This window comes from Suncus etruscus, chromosome 14 (assembly GCF_024139225.1).
Source record: "Suncus etruscus isolate mSunEtr1 chromosome 14, mSunEtr1.pri.cur, whole genome shotgun sequence".
NCBI classification, from domain to species: domain Eukaryota; kingdom Metazoa; phylum Chordata; class Mammalia; order Eulipotyphla; family Soricidae; genus Suncus; species Suncus etruscus.
The window spans coordinates 50,416,971-50,433,182 of record NC_064861.1 but is presented as its reverse complement, the minus strand read 5'-3'; the positions used below and the strand labels follow the sequence as shown (position 1 = coordinate 50,433,182).

The window sequence follows — 16,212 nt, the reverse complement described above, 5'->3', positions numbered from 1 at the left end:
CTAGATGGTGGACACACTCTTAACTCACTGTGATCAACCACCCAAAATGCCCCTTCATCTCCCTCCCAAATATCTCCCCTGTCCAACACCTTATTCCTTTTCCTAACCAATTCCCTAGTCTGGTGGACCAAAATAATAAAAAAATAAAAAAAACATCTGTTCTTTTTGTTTTGTTTTGTCCTGTTTTAGTTTTGGACCACATCTGGCAGTTTTTAGGAGTTAGGAATTCCTCCTGATGGTGCTTGGGGTACCATATGGGATGCTGGGGATAGAACCCGGGTCAGCTGCATACAAAGCAAATACTCCACCCACTACACTGTTGCTCTGGATCCAAGTCTCTATTCGGAACCTTCTTTTCTGGTCTCCTAACTTCCAATTCTCCCAACTTAGCACCCCATCATTGTCCTACTTTGGAGAATAAGCAGACCTCTTAGCCAAATGGTCAGGAACCCTAACATTAACTTTCACGCTTCCTTTTCAGATGCTTCTCCTCCTGTTGTGTATGTAAACATTTTATGGGATTATTATGTTACTGACCCTACCCTGATCGGTGATTGTGCCCTACCCTAGGGTGTGACCTGGCATTCTGCCCCCACCCTAGGGTGGTACCTGATTCTGATCCCACCATTGGGTGGTACCTGATTCTGGGGGACAAAAACAAGGGTCTGTGGAAGGCGAGGGGCTTTTGGCTGGAACTGATGCTGAGGCTTTGGACTTCAGTCTTGTCCACAGAATAAAGCTAATATTTCCACAAGCCTGACTGTCTGCGAGCTGTTTACCCGCCACTTCACCTCAGAACCGCCAACTGAACAGGGTGGCAGACGCTCCAAGCTGGAGGGGAAAGACCTCATCCTTCATCCCTCCATCAGTCAACCTCTTCAGAGGCTGACTTGAAACATCCTCCCACTGATCCAATTTTCTGAGGGCAGGAATTGGATCCCTTGCTGAGCAGATAGATATAGGGCATCACCAAAAAACAGGACATCTTTCCATTTGCATGAGTATATTCACTCCATTATCTGTTGTTCATAAAGTGCTCACCTTGTTCCCTGGGGGAACCTCACTTTCCAACCTGAGGCACCTGTCATAGTGTCTATCTCACAGAAGGTGCAAGACAAATACCAGGCATGCCATTCAGTAAGCAGTGGAAACAGGATCCAGGCAGCCAGTCAGTGTTTGGTTTTCTGGTTAGTGGTAGGGATGTTTTTCAAACTTTCCTGCTTCCCAGAGAGAAATAAGTGATAAGATGTAGAAACTCCATCAACTTCCTATCCTCGCCACTCCCCTATTTTCACCATGCCCCAGATTTCACTGCACATTCTCCCTTAATGACCTCCCAACAGTTGCAGGAAGATGGCCATGTATATAAAAACCAAACCACCACCAATATTCCACACACCTCCCACCCTTTTTTCCACCTGTCTTCCTTTTTTTTTTGTTGTTGTTTTTGTTCTTTTGTTTTGGGGTCATACCTCATAGTGCTCAGGGGTTACTCTAGGCTCTGTGTTCAGAAATCGTACCTGGCAGGCATGAGGAACTATAAGGGATGCCGGGATTCGAACCACTGTCCCTCCTGATTGGTTTCGTGCAAGGCAAATCCTGACCGACCACTGTGCTCTTTCCAGCCCCGTACCTTGTAAGATACCTGTATCTTCCTGTACCTCCTACTTCTCCCTCCACTTGGGTTCCTGATGGCTTCTCAATGGATCTAATTCTCTCCATGCTAGCCAAGTAAATCATCTGAAGTAGATCTCTATGGGCTCAATGGCATCCCTCGTTCTTTCCATTCACCTTTTACAGTCTAGGTGTCTCTTTCCATGGCCCTGACCTCCTCAGGGTCCTTCATTCAACTCCCACTACAGTGGCATTTCCTCCCACAGTTCCCTTACAACAACTGTCATGGTCACTGACACCTTTCCAGACCCCATGGACACCAGACAGTCTTCAGAATATTTGAATGCTGCAGAATCTGGTCTAGCTACTCATTTCATTCACTTCAGAAATCCTTTTCTTCCTCAGCTTTCATGCTGTTACTTCTCAGTTTTCTTTACCCATCTCTCAAGCCACACCCCCTCTTCAGTCTCCCTCACTGGCTCCTTTCCAGATGAGCATCATTTCGTGTGATTTTGTGTGTGTGTGTGTGTGTGTGTGTGTGTGTGTGTGAGAGAGAGAGAGAGAGAGAGAGAGAGAGAGAGAGAGAGACAGAGACAGAGAGACAGAGACAGAGAGGCAGAGACAGAGACAGAGACACAGACACAGACACAGACACAGACACAGAGAGACAGAGAAAGAAACAGAGCAAGCACAGTGAGGGGGAGAATGGGGTCCTTGGTCCTCTCTGTCCTTCCCACTTCCTGTTGATGTAACCAATTTCCTTGGGCCTCCCTGCCCACGCACGCCACAGAATTCCAAGTGATCTTCTCCCCAGGTGTGTCCTATATCTCCTAATCCTTGTACCCAACTTCATGTTAAAGACCTCTACAGGCTGGGATGCTTCACAAGAATCACCAATTTGGGGCCGGTGAGGTGGCGCTAGAGGTAAGATATCTGCCTTGCAAGCACTAGCCAAGGAAAGGACCACGGTTCGATCCCCCGGTGTCCCATATGGTCCTCCCAAGCCAGGAGCAATTTCTGAGTGCATAACCAGGAATAACCCCTGAGCATCAAACAGGTGTGGCTGGAAAAAAAAAAAAAAAAAGAATCACCAATTTGACCCAAGTTAAGTCTGTTTCTTCTCCATGTCTTCCCTCTCTCCAGCATTTCTGGGGCTGGCATTTATCAATACCTACCTCAATGACCTTTCAATTCTACTTCAAGTAAGTCTGATGATTCCAACATTCAAATATCTCTTATATTCACTTCCTCTCTCCACTTTAACCACTTAAAATTTAAGTCTTAAATTCTGTCCCTTGGTCTTTCCCCTCACCCCACAAATCTGAGGTTCTCAGTGGAATCAAGGAAATTCTCATGTAGAGACTATACACACACTCATATCCTACACAATGGCATCCCCTGATCAATAGGCAAAGTTGTCCAAATTTCATCTCTTGGCTTCCTTGAGTAACTCCTTAGTGACATATTCTCACCAAACCAAGTGACTGGGCTCCAGGTGATCACAGTATACTTGTACAAACTCATTCTTCTCCTTCATCTTTGCTCTTGCTCCACCTAACTAGTACTCATTTGTTTAATCTTGTTTTGTTTGGAAATCATTCCTTAGTGGTGCTCAACAGACCATGTGGAACTGGAAGTTGAAACTGGCCTCCTGCATGCAAAACAGATGCTCTACCCCATGGAGTCATCACTAGGGCCTATGACCCACAGCCACTTTTCTTTGGCCAACCTTCCAGAAATTACTGCCTAGATTAAGATGTCCCCTCTTCTTCTATGCTCCTATTATCTTATGCCCATATTCTCCTGGGAATTCCTGCCCTGATGTGTATGAGTGTCTTCAGGGCAGGGACTGAAACTCCTTCTCTCCCTCTGAGATCCCATGTCTATGCTGAGAATACACAAGTGCCTGGTAAATGATCATTGACTGACAGGTGAGTAAACAGCCAAACACAGCTTAGGCCGAACAGAGAGAAAGCTTACACTTCTGCCTTTCCTAAGTTAAGTCTTTTCTCAGTCACCTGCTTCCACCAAAGTATGAAGCCCATTCTTTGCAGCTTCCTTATTACCACTGACAAAGGGTCGACACTTCCAAGGCCAGAATGGATTTCAGGTGCTCTCCTGATGATAGCAAGGGAAAACTCTGATGCCAGAATCAATGAGATTCATGATGATGATCACTGCCTCCACTTCCAGAACAACCTAGCACCAACTCTGGCCACTAACCCAAATCCAGCCATTCACTGGTGTGATCTAGGTTCCAGCCTGGTCACTGACCATAATAGTGGTGATCGAATAAGAACTGGATGGGGTTAACATAGGAAGGATGTAGGATTTAGAATTAAGACAAATATGGTCTGAATATGTATCACACACAGCCACTTACAAAGCTGTATGTGACCGTGAACAAGCCCTCTAAATTTCCTGAGTCTCATTTCTTCATCTCTAAGGATGGGTTGGATGACTATGGTTACTCATCAGTTGGGTGAGAATATTAGTGAAAATAGTAGATTAGAGTAAAGTGATGAGTAGATACCCTAATTGTCAAAAGCTTTCACTATGATTATTATGATTTCTCTAGATGAGTTTGCATTCCCTGTGTACCTCATTCTGTCTTTCCATCCATTAACATTTAAAAAATACCTCCTCTGTGCAATACAGTGGGCTCAGAGCTGTATGACAAACATTTTGCTGTAGATGCCCTGGTGGGGATGGAGGACCAGGGTAGTGAGGAAGATGAGTACATAAATGCCTGATTCACTTACTGATAATAAGCATTAGTGCACTAAGATACTGGTGATAGGTAACAAGGGGTTAGGGGTGTTAGTTTTGCAGTCTGAGGAAGTTCTCCCCACAAGTAACACTTTTCTATGGAAAAATCTACTAAGACAAAGGCTGAGTACTGAGGAAAAAAATCCCTAGCCCTGTGGTCCTATCTTTCTTGATCATACCCTTTTTATTTCTCCATTCTTGGTTGGCAAGTCAAGAGAACAGGGGAAGAAATTCATGTCTTTGACTATTTGTCTTGAGGAATTTGATTTTACCTTAATTTGGGGGGGCTATGAAAAGCACAGTGTTTTTCCTTTTCTCTGTAAAGAAAATTAGAACTAGGGGCAGGAGCGATGGTGCAAGTGGTAAGGCATCCTCCTTGCCCGCGCTAGCCTAGGACGAACTGCGGTTCAATCCCCAAGCGTTCCATATGGTCCCCCAAGTCAGGCGCGATTTCTGAGCTCGTAGCCAGGAGAAACCCCTAAGTGTCATAGGGTTTGCCCAAAAATCAGAAAAATAAAAAAAAAAAAGAAAGAAAATTAGAACTAAAGATGGCTCAACAGATAAAAAGCTGTAGGAGGAAAACATTCCCACTATCCCCCCATGCCCCCCTCCCCTTGCAGTTCAGGTTTCTTCTCGCATCTTAGGTACCTTCTAGCTAGAAACATGAACCTTTTCTGAGATTGTCTATGCACAAAAGTCTAGATCCATGTTCAGACATGACCAAAGTTGTGAAGGGGGAGGGCCTGATCAAACCCTATTCTCAAGCTTCCCCTTTGCCAATCTGCAGATTTCTCCTTCCCTGGATGGCCAGCACCCAAGTGCAGGCCCCCAGAGAGGAAGCCAGAGCTGTCTAGGCATCCTGGAAGCCACAAACAAGCCACTTCTCCCTCTAACAGGCCATGGCTAGCAAGGTCCTCTCCTCCCAAATGACCTGTTTATCACTGCCAGGATACGTTCAGATCATCTTCTGGAGCTGAGATCACATCAGAGGTTTTCTCAAAATACTCTCGGGCCTGAAACTTTCTTGGCTGACAAAGTTTTGTGGCTGAGGATGCAGTGTTACAGTGAAGCTGGCCTAACATGAACCTTCATGGACAACCCCTGACCTCACAGGAATCAAGCATAACTGGTGCCATTAAAGCCTCATATAAACATCCCCGAAACAAAGGTAATTCTTAATTTCTCAGACCATTTAGAAAAAGTGCTGACTGGGGTGGGAGAGAAAAAAAAAAACTCTTTTGAGAGCCCCCAGCAAGGAGGGGAAGAGAGTTTCTTGCCTTGACTCTGAGCCCAGTGCTCTGTTATCTCAGTACTTGTGATTTCACTCTTGCCTTTTGGGCTGAAGCAGCTGCACCAGGAGAAAGGGCACCTCAGTTCTGACAACACTGTTATATAATCAGTGCAGCAGAGTAGGCTAGGGGAAGAAATCTTGAGCATGAACAGTACTGACCCCACTCCAGCTCTCAGGGCTGCTAAACCCTTCAGACCTGAGAAAAGAAGTCCATATGGGAATGACACATGTGAGCAGTCAAAAGAATTAAAAAAAAAAAAATTGAGCTGAAAAGTGAGCAATTGTCTGATGGTCACACGTTCTAGAAAACTTCCAAGGACATCTCATGACTTGAAATCATTCAGGACTCACAACAACTCTGACACATAGTTGTCATTATTATTAGCCTCAGTTGACAAAGGCAATAAAAAGTGAAGGGACTTGGGGCATGAGAGGTGGCTCTGATAGAGGAGGGGTCTGCTCAGCTCCCAGCCCTGCCCACTGTGGCCCTGGTATCCTCGAGCACCACTGTCAACCTGAGCTTTGGACTGTCAGGCCCCCATGCAGGGCTGGACGCCATGGAGAAGTGGTCCTCAAGGGCCCCTGCCCATGCAACACCACCCAGAAAATTGCCTAAAGTGATGTCCCTTGCTTAATGTCAGGTGTCCCATTTAACACGGTGGAGCTATGATTTGAAGTCTGGCAGCCTGGTGGCAGATTTCCATGCTCTTAATCACCCCCTTGGTTCTAGAGAAGCCACTCAAATGCTTCAGTGGTTGAAGGCCAAACCTCCTCCCCCTCCTACCTCCCAAGGCTAATGACTGATTTGCTGGACAGTTTTCTTTCCACCAATGTTTTGTATGAATGAGTGGGACAGGCAAAAAATAAGAATGGGATACAAATTAGAACAGTCTCAGAATAAAGTTCATGTGGTTGGCTTTCAAGCTTTCCATGATGATGCAATCACTAAAAAGATGAGGTGAAGTGACCTTCGTGTAACATCTGCTGCTTTTAAACACAGGAAGTCAGTGTCTACACATGCTTTCCCCCCGCCCTTTATAAAAAAGGAAAAGCAAGTCTCTGCCAAGGACAATTCTGTCCCTTTCCATCTCCATATTTATTCCCATGGAGCCACCTTTTAAAATTCTCCTCTCATCCGTTTTTAGAACAAGAAGTGCTCTCCTGATAATGATCTTATTGAAAACAAGACAAAAGGCTCAAAATGGAGTTGCTTATGCTAACCCACATCACCAGAAACTTAGCAATGGAATTTTCTAGGCTGATTTGTACTTGTTAGGTAGGTAATCTGCATGAAAAACTCCCGGAAAACAACATCCCAACAACGGGCTCCTCTTTGTGGAGTGATTTTGGTCTGTGAGTCCTCCACCCTCCTGAGCTCTTAAGAGCACCTTTCTAGCAGGACTATTGGATGCTGCCCAATATGAATTGATTTTTATGCAGATAAACTCTTGACATTTTTAATATGTGTCAGATTATCTTTTAACAATCTGTCTAGCTTCATAAGAAATGAGGGACTGGAAACACTCTGGGATGCCAGGAATTAAACCCCTGTAACCAGACGGGCTGAGGACACGTCAGAAAGTGCCCAATTCAACTCAATATCAAGTCTCCTTTGTTTAACATCAAATGGACGCAAAATATGAGTGCTCCTGCCCCACCTTTAGCAGATGTGGCATGCTAAGGAAGAAGCACAATATCATCTGAGAGCTTCGAGTGTACAGACCCAAGCCAGCACTCTGCTTCTGGGCACTGTACACCCATTTGACAGAGATAAAGGGAACTTCTGAATGCCTTCCGAGTCATGCATGCCAACTTAACATGAAGTTTCATCCACTTCACCTAAAAGGCAAAACCGCTCTTTCAACAAGCAGAGAAGCTCTATTCCAAATCTAAGAGGTAACTGAGGTGCAGGGATTTTATAGCTGACTCCTAAAAAGATCAGGTGGTCTATTGACTGCTCTTGGGTGGGGAGATCGGTTGGTATATACAGCTCAGCGAACAGGAAGGCGATAGAGAGCCTCATCTATCAGCAAAAGGGAACTCATCTGCTACTTGATCTGACATTCTGTTCCTGTTCACACTGTCTCTAGAGAGCAAGGTGGATCCATTGGAATAAACATGGAGATGGGAGGAAGGGCAAAGCAGCCAAACATGGGGATGGCTACAGAATATCAAGTCCGTGAATCTAGGTGAGGAGTTCTCAGGGGAGCACTACCTCAACAAGAGAAGAAACACAGAAGCTTTTGTGAAGTTTCGCAGGAAACATCCTTTGACAGAGCAATGGCTCCAAGCTGTCATTCTCTTCCACTACTGCCTACCACTTGGTAGGTGCCAAACCAGGCAGGAGTGCCCAGCATCTAAGCCAAAGAGCAGACACCTTGATTACAAAGTGTTGATTTGTGGGCAGGAGAAAACTGCCAGTCATGAACTACAAGTGGTGGCTTAGGGTTGTCTTGGGTTTTTTGTTTGTTGGTTGTTTGTTTTCTGAGGGGGGAGGCATAGTCGACAATGCTCAGGATTTACACCTGGCTCTGCACTCTGGTTGTGCTTAGGGACCAATATGGGATGCCAAAGATCCAACCTGGGTTGGCAGCATGCAAGGCAAGTGCCTGGTCCACTGTTCTCTAACTGTTCTAGCTCTCTAGCCCCAGGGGCTGGCTGGCTTCCTTCCTTCCTTCCTTCCTTCCTTCCTTCCTTCCTTCCTTCCTTCCCTCTCTCCCATCCTTTCTTCTTTCCTTCTTTTTCTTTTTCTCTTTCTTTTTTTTTTGTTTTTTTTTTGTTTTTTGGGCCACACCCAGTGATGCACTGGGGTTACTTCTGGCTTGGGAGACCATATTGGACGCCGTGATTCAAACCACTGTCCATCCTAGATCAGCTGTGTGAAAGGCAAACACCCTACCGATGTGTTATTGCTCATCCCCAAGGGGTTGATATGGCAGATGTGCCCTAGTATTATAGCCCAGAAGGGTCGGAATATCTATAGGAGAATGACATCTTCCTCAGGCAGTCCTTAGATGTGCTTTAAGGTACCCACCACAAATTTGGGAGTGATCATGCAGCCAAAGCACTCCATTTGACAGCAACCCTTTATGGAAAACCTATCAGTTGCCACCTTCTCACTCACCCTCTTCCTAAAATTCCACTAACTGCTCAGAGAGTCAGGAAGCCTCAGCTCAACATCCTGGAAAATGCAGCACTCCAAATGAGGGCAAAGCAGGGGGCCCAGACCCACTCTTAGACTTCACTTTGCACCTTTTTATCAGGCACCTTTTCAACAAGCCGCAATTGGGATTAGTTCCCAATAAGCAGTCACCTGATGCCATACTTCATAAAATGTCAGTCTTTTAAGAGATTTCTTCTGTAAAGGCTTTGGCAATGAAGTAAAATTAACACTTCTTTAAAAACCCTAATTAGTTGGAATAACTCAGAGTTCCACGAATTGCCTGCAAAGAGAAGTAGATTGTACTGTACTCCAGGTAAGGTCACGATCTGCCAACATGGGAACTTATTGGAAATACCACCCAGAAAAAAAAAGCCACTGATGATTCATACTGGGAGTAAAATTATATTTGTGCTGTACCAATTCTGGTTGTTTATTTCTGGGTGGTCTGACACCAAACTCCACAACATTCTCTACAAAGAAGAAAAGAGAAAAAAACAACAAAACAGAAAACTACATTTAAATGATAGATTTAATAATGACAATCTCATCGGTGGCATCTTTCAGTGGCGCCAGTTTCTCATTACAGCCCGAAGCATGGCGTTGCAAAGGTCAGTCAGCCTGCAATGTACCTGACTGAGGCAGGGGCTATCGGGTTCTTAGCAGCATCGACTTCTCAATTCTGGTTTACCTAATTTCAGTTATTCATTCTCCCAATCAGCATGGCCTGCACAGATGAGACTATTGGCCAGACGGAATGGCCCTTTGCTCTTCTGGAAATGCTTGCTCGGAAGGGTCTGGAGATATGTGAAGAGCAATATTCTTCCTCTCCATCCAACAGGCCCAGTTAATGAAACCCAGTTCCCCATTAGGAAATCATCAGGTTTTCACAGGGCATCATCCAACAAGAACTAGATGCCTCATTTCATGTGCCCAGGTGAAATGAAACTGTTTCCTAATTTAATTAGCTCAAAGGTAAGGGCTGAGAGCTCGAACCAATCCCACTGCAAGGGAACAGAGGAAATTGCTCTCTACAAATACCATCTGAATTTTCTGGCCCAGCCCCACCCACAGCATGGCTCTCCTGACTCCAGTGACTCCCAGCCATTGGGGATGGGGAAAAAATCATCTCTAGCAAGCGAGGACACAAAAAAATTTGTCACTAGGATACAGTGACACCAAGCCCACATTTTGTGGTTAATAAAACAAGTCCTGCATCCAGCTTGGCGCGAGGCCCTGATGTGATTTATTTCCAGCCAAGCTGGAGGGCTCATAGCAAAACTGCCTGCCATTCATGAATGCTTCAGGAGAACAGCAAGCAAGGGTCTCCAGTGGGACAACACAGGCACAAATCTTTCTGACTTCTGCAACAAAGCAAGACCCCTCCTTTCAGAAAGAGGTCTATTGCTGCTGTTTTGCTGTTTTTTTTTTTTTTTATTTATTTTTTAAATCTGAATAGGCTTAGCTACAAAAGCTAAATTTAGTCCCAGATTTTTATCCGGAAAGTATCTAGTAGGGGTGAGAAAAGGAAGGAATGCAGAAGCAAGAGAAAGAATTGCTCAGGTATCTGATTTATCCAGCTCAAACATCAAACGCTTCATCTCCCTATTTCCTCTCCCTCTTCTGTGTAACCAAACATGAGACACATAAGCCTTTCCCAGGAAATTCTACATACAGCCTTCAAATTTAAGATTTGCTACTCCAGTATATTATCAGGGATTTTAAAATGCCATTCTAAAATGGCACACCTATATATTGAGGGGGAGGGCAGTTTTTTTTTTTGGGGGGGGGGATAAAAAGGCGAAGTATCCTTTAGGGAACTCGGTGTGTTTTTAGAAAACGTTTTATTAAATTAACCTAATTCAGGTGGCATATTCAGTAGAGGAGATAAGAAGTTGCTTTGGGGTGGGGGAGGGATGCAAAGTTAATTTGCAGACTTTAGCAATGCACCCCCTCTTTTCTTCCCTCCGCCCACTCCTCCGAGGATTTCCGAATGCCTTCGGTCTCTCCCGAAGAGGCTCGGTTCTCTCCGCCCCAGCCCCGAACTCGTTCCGAACATAGCCGAATGCCTCCGAGCTCCGCGCCTAGCCTGCTCCGAGCCGAGCCGAGCCGAGCCGAGCGCAGCTCCATCGACTTTTCCGGCCTCGGCTGGGCGCTGTCCACCACTCTCAACGCCTGAAACCTCACCCAGCTCGGGGTGGCTGGGGCTTCTATAGGGCTCTGAGCCTGCCACTGCCGATCACAGACTTCTGAAGTTTTGAAACGTGCCTCGTTTCAAAAAGGCAGAAAGGGAAGCGGCGCTGTTAGCATTTAGCGATCTACAAGGGCCCCGGGCAGATGCAACATGCACCTTGTTGCAAAGAGCAATTCCCTAGGCCCCGCCTCCCCATCCATTTGGATTGCACAGGCTCCCAAGAAGCCCCAGGCCAAATTACCCAAGGCTCGGAAGGGTGCGGCTAGTGGAAGGGACCAGGGCAAAGAAAGCCCCCAGGAGATTTTTTTTTTTTAACAAAAAAATAAGAACACGTCAAGCAGACGGCGAAACTGTCTCCGAGCCGCTACTCCCTCTACCATCATGGCGCCGCCTAGAACCCGCTTGTCATGCCTGTTACACATGCAAGATTTTTTTTTTTTTTTTGGCATCTTGGCCCAGAAACCACAAGCACGCCTCGTCTCCCACCCACCTTTCCACGAAAGGGGTTTTTATTTTCCCATTGTTTTCCTACGGGATGCAATTACTTCGGCTATTCTGTCAAGTTGAAAAAATAATCATTTTTGTTTACTGCACAGCACCCCCTAATTAGGAGCTGTGTGTGCTCGAAGGTGTCACAGCAAAGCCAGCAAAGCGACGTGGAAGCCTCGCTAAACGGTCTTAACGAACTCCTCCCGGCGGAGCTGACAGAACTGATGGGCCAACGGAAGCAGCCAGGCCAGCAGGGCACCCGGGGTGCACTCTGGTCGCCCCCTGCCCCCGCGCACGACACCCCCTCCCCATGCAAAGCTGCATGTGGGCCCACCAGAAAACGCCTAGCAGGCGGATGGGGCAAGAAGCGAGCCTGCGAGTGGGAAGGAGGGGCGAGGCTTCTTATTGAGAAAGTGGGGAAGGAATATCCCATTTTGTTTTAATTTTCAACCATCACTCAAATCCACCCCCAGTTAATTAGGAGGGGAAACTGATATCTAAGGCAGAAGGGGGCGGAGGCAAGCGGGGCCTGACATCGCCTATGTGGGTAGATTACACGGAATGGCATAGAGAGAGTGTAAATAAATACATTGATAAAGGCCACAGGGTGAAGAAAACTGCCAGTGCCAGGAGATCAAATGTTTGGGGGTAGGGGGAACGCATGCATTCAGCTTCCCAGCCAGCAGGCCCCCTTCCACCTCTGCCTTACATCCAGCTGTGCCAGCCACTGTTCACTGGGAAATGTGCTTTCCCACCACGCGTCCCCTCCTCTGATCCTGGTCTCTTGAGGAAATCAGTCTCCCTTGCAGCACCAAGCCTACGTACAGAAGACACTTGATCCTCCCGCCCCAGACTAGGGCACACGGGGGCCCCTCCATGTTTTAGCCAAGTTCAAAATCACTGCTGCCCTGGGAGCAGTGGGATTATGGAGGGGGGAAGGCGAGGGGAGGAGGAGAAAGCCAGAAAGAAAACGACGAAGGAAGGAAATGGAGGCAACGCTGATACCCCCAAAACACCCAAAACACGAGCAGGAGTAATGACCATAATTATGCCAAGAGTGTAAGGTTCTGATCAATATGGCGGACACTGTCATTCATACAACTACAGACAGTCCCTCTTTAAAAAAAAAAAAGGGGGAAGAAGAAACAACAAGCACCTATCCCAGGAGTTGGGGTGGAGGACCCAGAACCAACGCAGGGTGTGGAGGGGAGGAAGGGGAGTCGGCTTCCAATCGATGTGTGTGCACACGCCTTGAAAACTGGGCCTTCAGCTATTGCAATCTGAAGTGCGCGAGGTAGTAATGATCATATAAATGATGAAATATAGAGATAGAGATGTAGATTCCGAATAAATCAAAGTACAAATCCCAATGCCATAGGGACTTACTTCATCTGCTTCACAATGGTGCTTTTCCCCGATTCTCCAGCCCCTGTTAGGACAAGACAGACAGGGGGGATAAAACTGGTAAGTGTCAGCTTAGGGGAAAAGAGGGGGGGACAGGGGCAAAGCATGCGAGGTGTGGGGTGGGGGGTGATCCTGGCCACATGGTGGTGATGGTGATGATGGCCAAATCTGGGGGGAACCGGGGTCTCCCCAGATGCGACTGAAGGGAGCGAGAGAGAGGGGGGTGGAAGCTAGCAAAGGAAGAAGGGGAATAGCGGGGTGGCCGAGGCCGGGGAGTAAGTAGATGGGGGGGGGGCTGCAGCCCCCCGGGATCCTTACCGAGCAGGAGTAATTTGACGTCTTTGGCGGCGCTGATGCCATCCTCTTTGAGGTTTTTCTCAATCGCCTTGCTGCGCTCCAGGGCGGCTCTCTCCTCGGCGCTCAGAGTACATCCCATGGTGGTGGCAGCCCGTTCCCTGCCACAGCCCCGCGCACGACTCGGCTGGCACGGCTCCCCCGGCTCGGCGCGCCCCCCACCCCCCCAGAGAGCAGAGCCTGGGCTCAAAAAAAAAGGAGGAAGAAAAAAAATCAAGATGATCTTCCTTCCCCCTTTGGACTGCAAAACAAACCCACCCCCAAAAAATAAAACCCCTTAGGGGAAGAAAAAAAAAAAAAGAAGGAACCCAGTCGCTTGCTAACCAGATTCCAGCAGCAGCGGGGAGCTTGACAGCAGCAGCAGCAAGCTGGGGTGGGGGCGTCCTGGGGGGGCGTAGGAAGAGGAGGTGGAGGCGCCCGCGGTCCGAGGAGGCACTGAGGCTGGTGCACGGACCCCCCCAAAGAAATGCGAGTCGATGGCAGGAGAGCTGGAGCCGGCGGAGGGTGGTGGAATGGGGGGCAGGGTGGGTCCTGCTGCTGCTGCTGGAGGAGAAGGCGGTGGCGACGCGGGGTGCGGAGGGCGTGAGAGAGGGGGTGCTGCTAGTGCTTGTGCATCGCCGCTCGTCCGCGGGGTGCCTGGGTCGACCCCCGCGCGCTGGGCAGGGCAGGGCAGGGCAGCGCAGCGCAGCGCAGGGCTGGGCAGGGCAGGGCTGGGTTGGGCTCTAGCGGGAGGCGGCGTCGCTGTCTCTCAGGGCGCGCATCGCTCGCCGGAGTCTTCCCGGGGAGTGAGAGGAGGGCGAGCGCGAGCAAGCGAGAGAGAGAGAGCGAGAGAGAGCGAGACCGGCGGAGGGAGGGGAGAAGGGGAAAAAAAAAAATGAAGGCGCAGCGAGCGCGCGCGCTCAACTAGGCGACCGAGGGAGCGAGCGCGCGCAGCCGCCGGCCGCCGGTGACGTCAGCAAGGCCGCGCGCCCAGGCCCCCGGGACGGGACGGGACGGGACGGGAGGGGCGGGGATAGCGCGCACGCGCACGCTCGGGCTCGCGTTAACTCACTGATTGGGACGCGCGCACGGCGTGCCCGCCTCCTCCCCCGAGGAAGGGAGGGAGGGAGGGATAAATGGGGCGTGGGCACCACCGCCAGGAGGCGTGGCTACTCTGTATGGACACGCCCACTACACTCGGGCCCCGCCTCCGGCCCCGCCCGGCGCGCCCGCAGCAGTCTCGCTTCTTCAATGGGAAGCGCTAGGCTGGGCTGGGCTGGGCTGGGCTGGTCTGGGCTGCTAGCGGGCCGCGTCAGGTGGGTTTTCTCTCTCTCCGGCTTTTCTCCATCTTAGCTCCAGCAGTTTCCTTTCGTGGTTTCTCTCCTGCTGCGGAGACCGAGTGGTCGCAGATTCAGGCTTGCTATTTTTTTTTTTTTTTTGCGTCCTGCGTGCCAGGCGGCTTCAGTGAGCACCTAGTTTGTGGAGAAAGTGATCACGACTGCGCGATGTGAAGTCTGGGCCTGTTCCCCGGGGAGCCTCTGGCTCCTTTCTGCATTTGCGAACCTTGCTTGGAGAACTCTGTACCACCTCATTCCCCAGGGGAAGTTTGCAGAGTGGAGGGACTGGCTCTCTGGAGCCTCAGGCCTGCGTTTGCTGCTTCTCTACATTGATTTGGGAAGCTTTCGCAGCGACTGGAAGGCTGAGTTTGGTGCAGGGCTTCTTTCGGAATGCTCTGGATCTGCCCTTTCTACAAACATAAATATATGCAATTTGGGGTGGACTTTTTTTTCCCCTTTACATTCTGTTCAATCATTTACACTCCTCTCACCCCCCATCTTTCTTTTCATAAACAATCATCAGAAACCAGGGTCAGTTACTCAACTCATCAAATACTTAGGAAACCCAGACACATTTTGCCAAAGGTGGACGGACATGTTCTGGGGGGGTCTCAGATTTTGGAAGAATTTGGTTCTCGTTGCACAAAATAGCTTGACAATCACTTCCACCAGCCAGCCCCTGGGGCCCTCCTGCATGGAGAAAGGGCTCTCTGGAAAGGTTGCTTAGGGATAAGGGAGGATTGCGGTTGGCCAGTGGAAAACGTTTTTTCCCCTCACACTTAAGCATATTTGTGGCCCTGAAAACAAACTTATTTCAACAACAGAGGGGTGGGGGGGGAAAAACCACACAACCAAAAAACAACATCCTTGTTTTTTTTTTTTTATGGAATGTGACTCGTTTTAAAAATGCTTTAGCAATGGGAGGAAAATGCAGTTGAAGAGCCACCCAGAAGAAAACATTTTCTCTCATGGATCTTTCCATTTGTTATTTCCCAGTATGGATTTGCCTTATTCCACAAATAACTGTGTAAAAAATAAGTTGCATGTAACTTAATTTGAATATTTCAATTTGAACCCCATTTGAGCATTGTAGCAAACGGACAGACTCGAAGTTGCTTCTTCCTCCTCCTGTGTGTCTTGAGGACAAGACTTGAGGAGATAAATCTGGTTTGCTTCTAATCAGGTTGTCATTGAAAATCAGCCTTTCGGATCCAAAACAGAGCTTAGGTACCCAGCATTCTATTGAATGTGGTTTTTTTTTTTTCTCTCTAGGTTGCTAGGATGATTATGCAGCTTGAGGAGAAAGGGGAAATTTCAGCAACCTCATCCAGATTCTGCTTCCTACAGGGCTACTTGTGAAAGACAGCAGAGGTAAGAATGGAATAATTTCATGAGATTGTGGATCATGTTTTACATTTCAGAACTCTTTTATAGCAAAGTAAATGGGACCAGGGAAAAGTCTTCCAAGTCCTGCTCAGAGAGGCCTGGGGCCACTCCCATGTATACCCCCAGGTAGTTCTGTGCAGTTTAGATCCTGTGGTACTGGGAACTTCCACAGTTACTCCCCTCTCACCTTCCCTACTTCATGGTAATTTTAAATTTAAGATCTTAAGTTCTGGGC

General features: G+C 48.2%; 1 protein-coding gene across 4 annotated transcripts in view; it reads right to left on the bottom strand.

Moving 5' to 3' along the window:
* Positions 1–13,482, bottom strand: part of GNAO1 (G protein subunit alpha o1) — a 149,504-nt gene extending 136,022 nt beyond the window's left edge. For all 4 annotated transcript variants that reach the window (XM_049786082.1, XM_049786083.1, XM_049786080.1 and 1 more), the window contains exons 1-2: positions 13,240–13,482; positions 12,904–12,946 (exon numbers count right to left, since the gene is read on the bottom strand). In XM_049786082.1, coding sequence (XP_049642039.1) covers positions 12,904–12,946; positions 13,240–13,357 — 161 coding nt within the window. In that variant the 5' untranslated portion in view covers positions 13,358–13,482. The remainder of the gene's footprint in view (positions 1–12,903; positions 12,947–13,239) is intronic.
* Between the last annotated feature and the right edge of the window lie 2,730 nt (positions 13,483–16,212).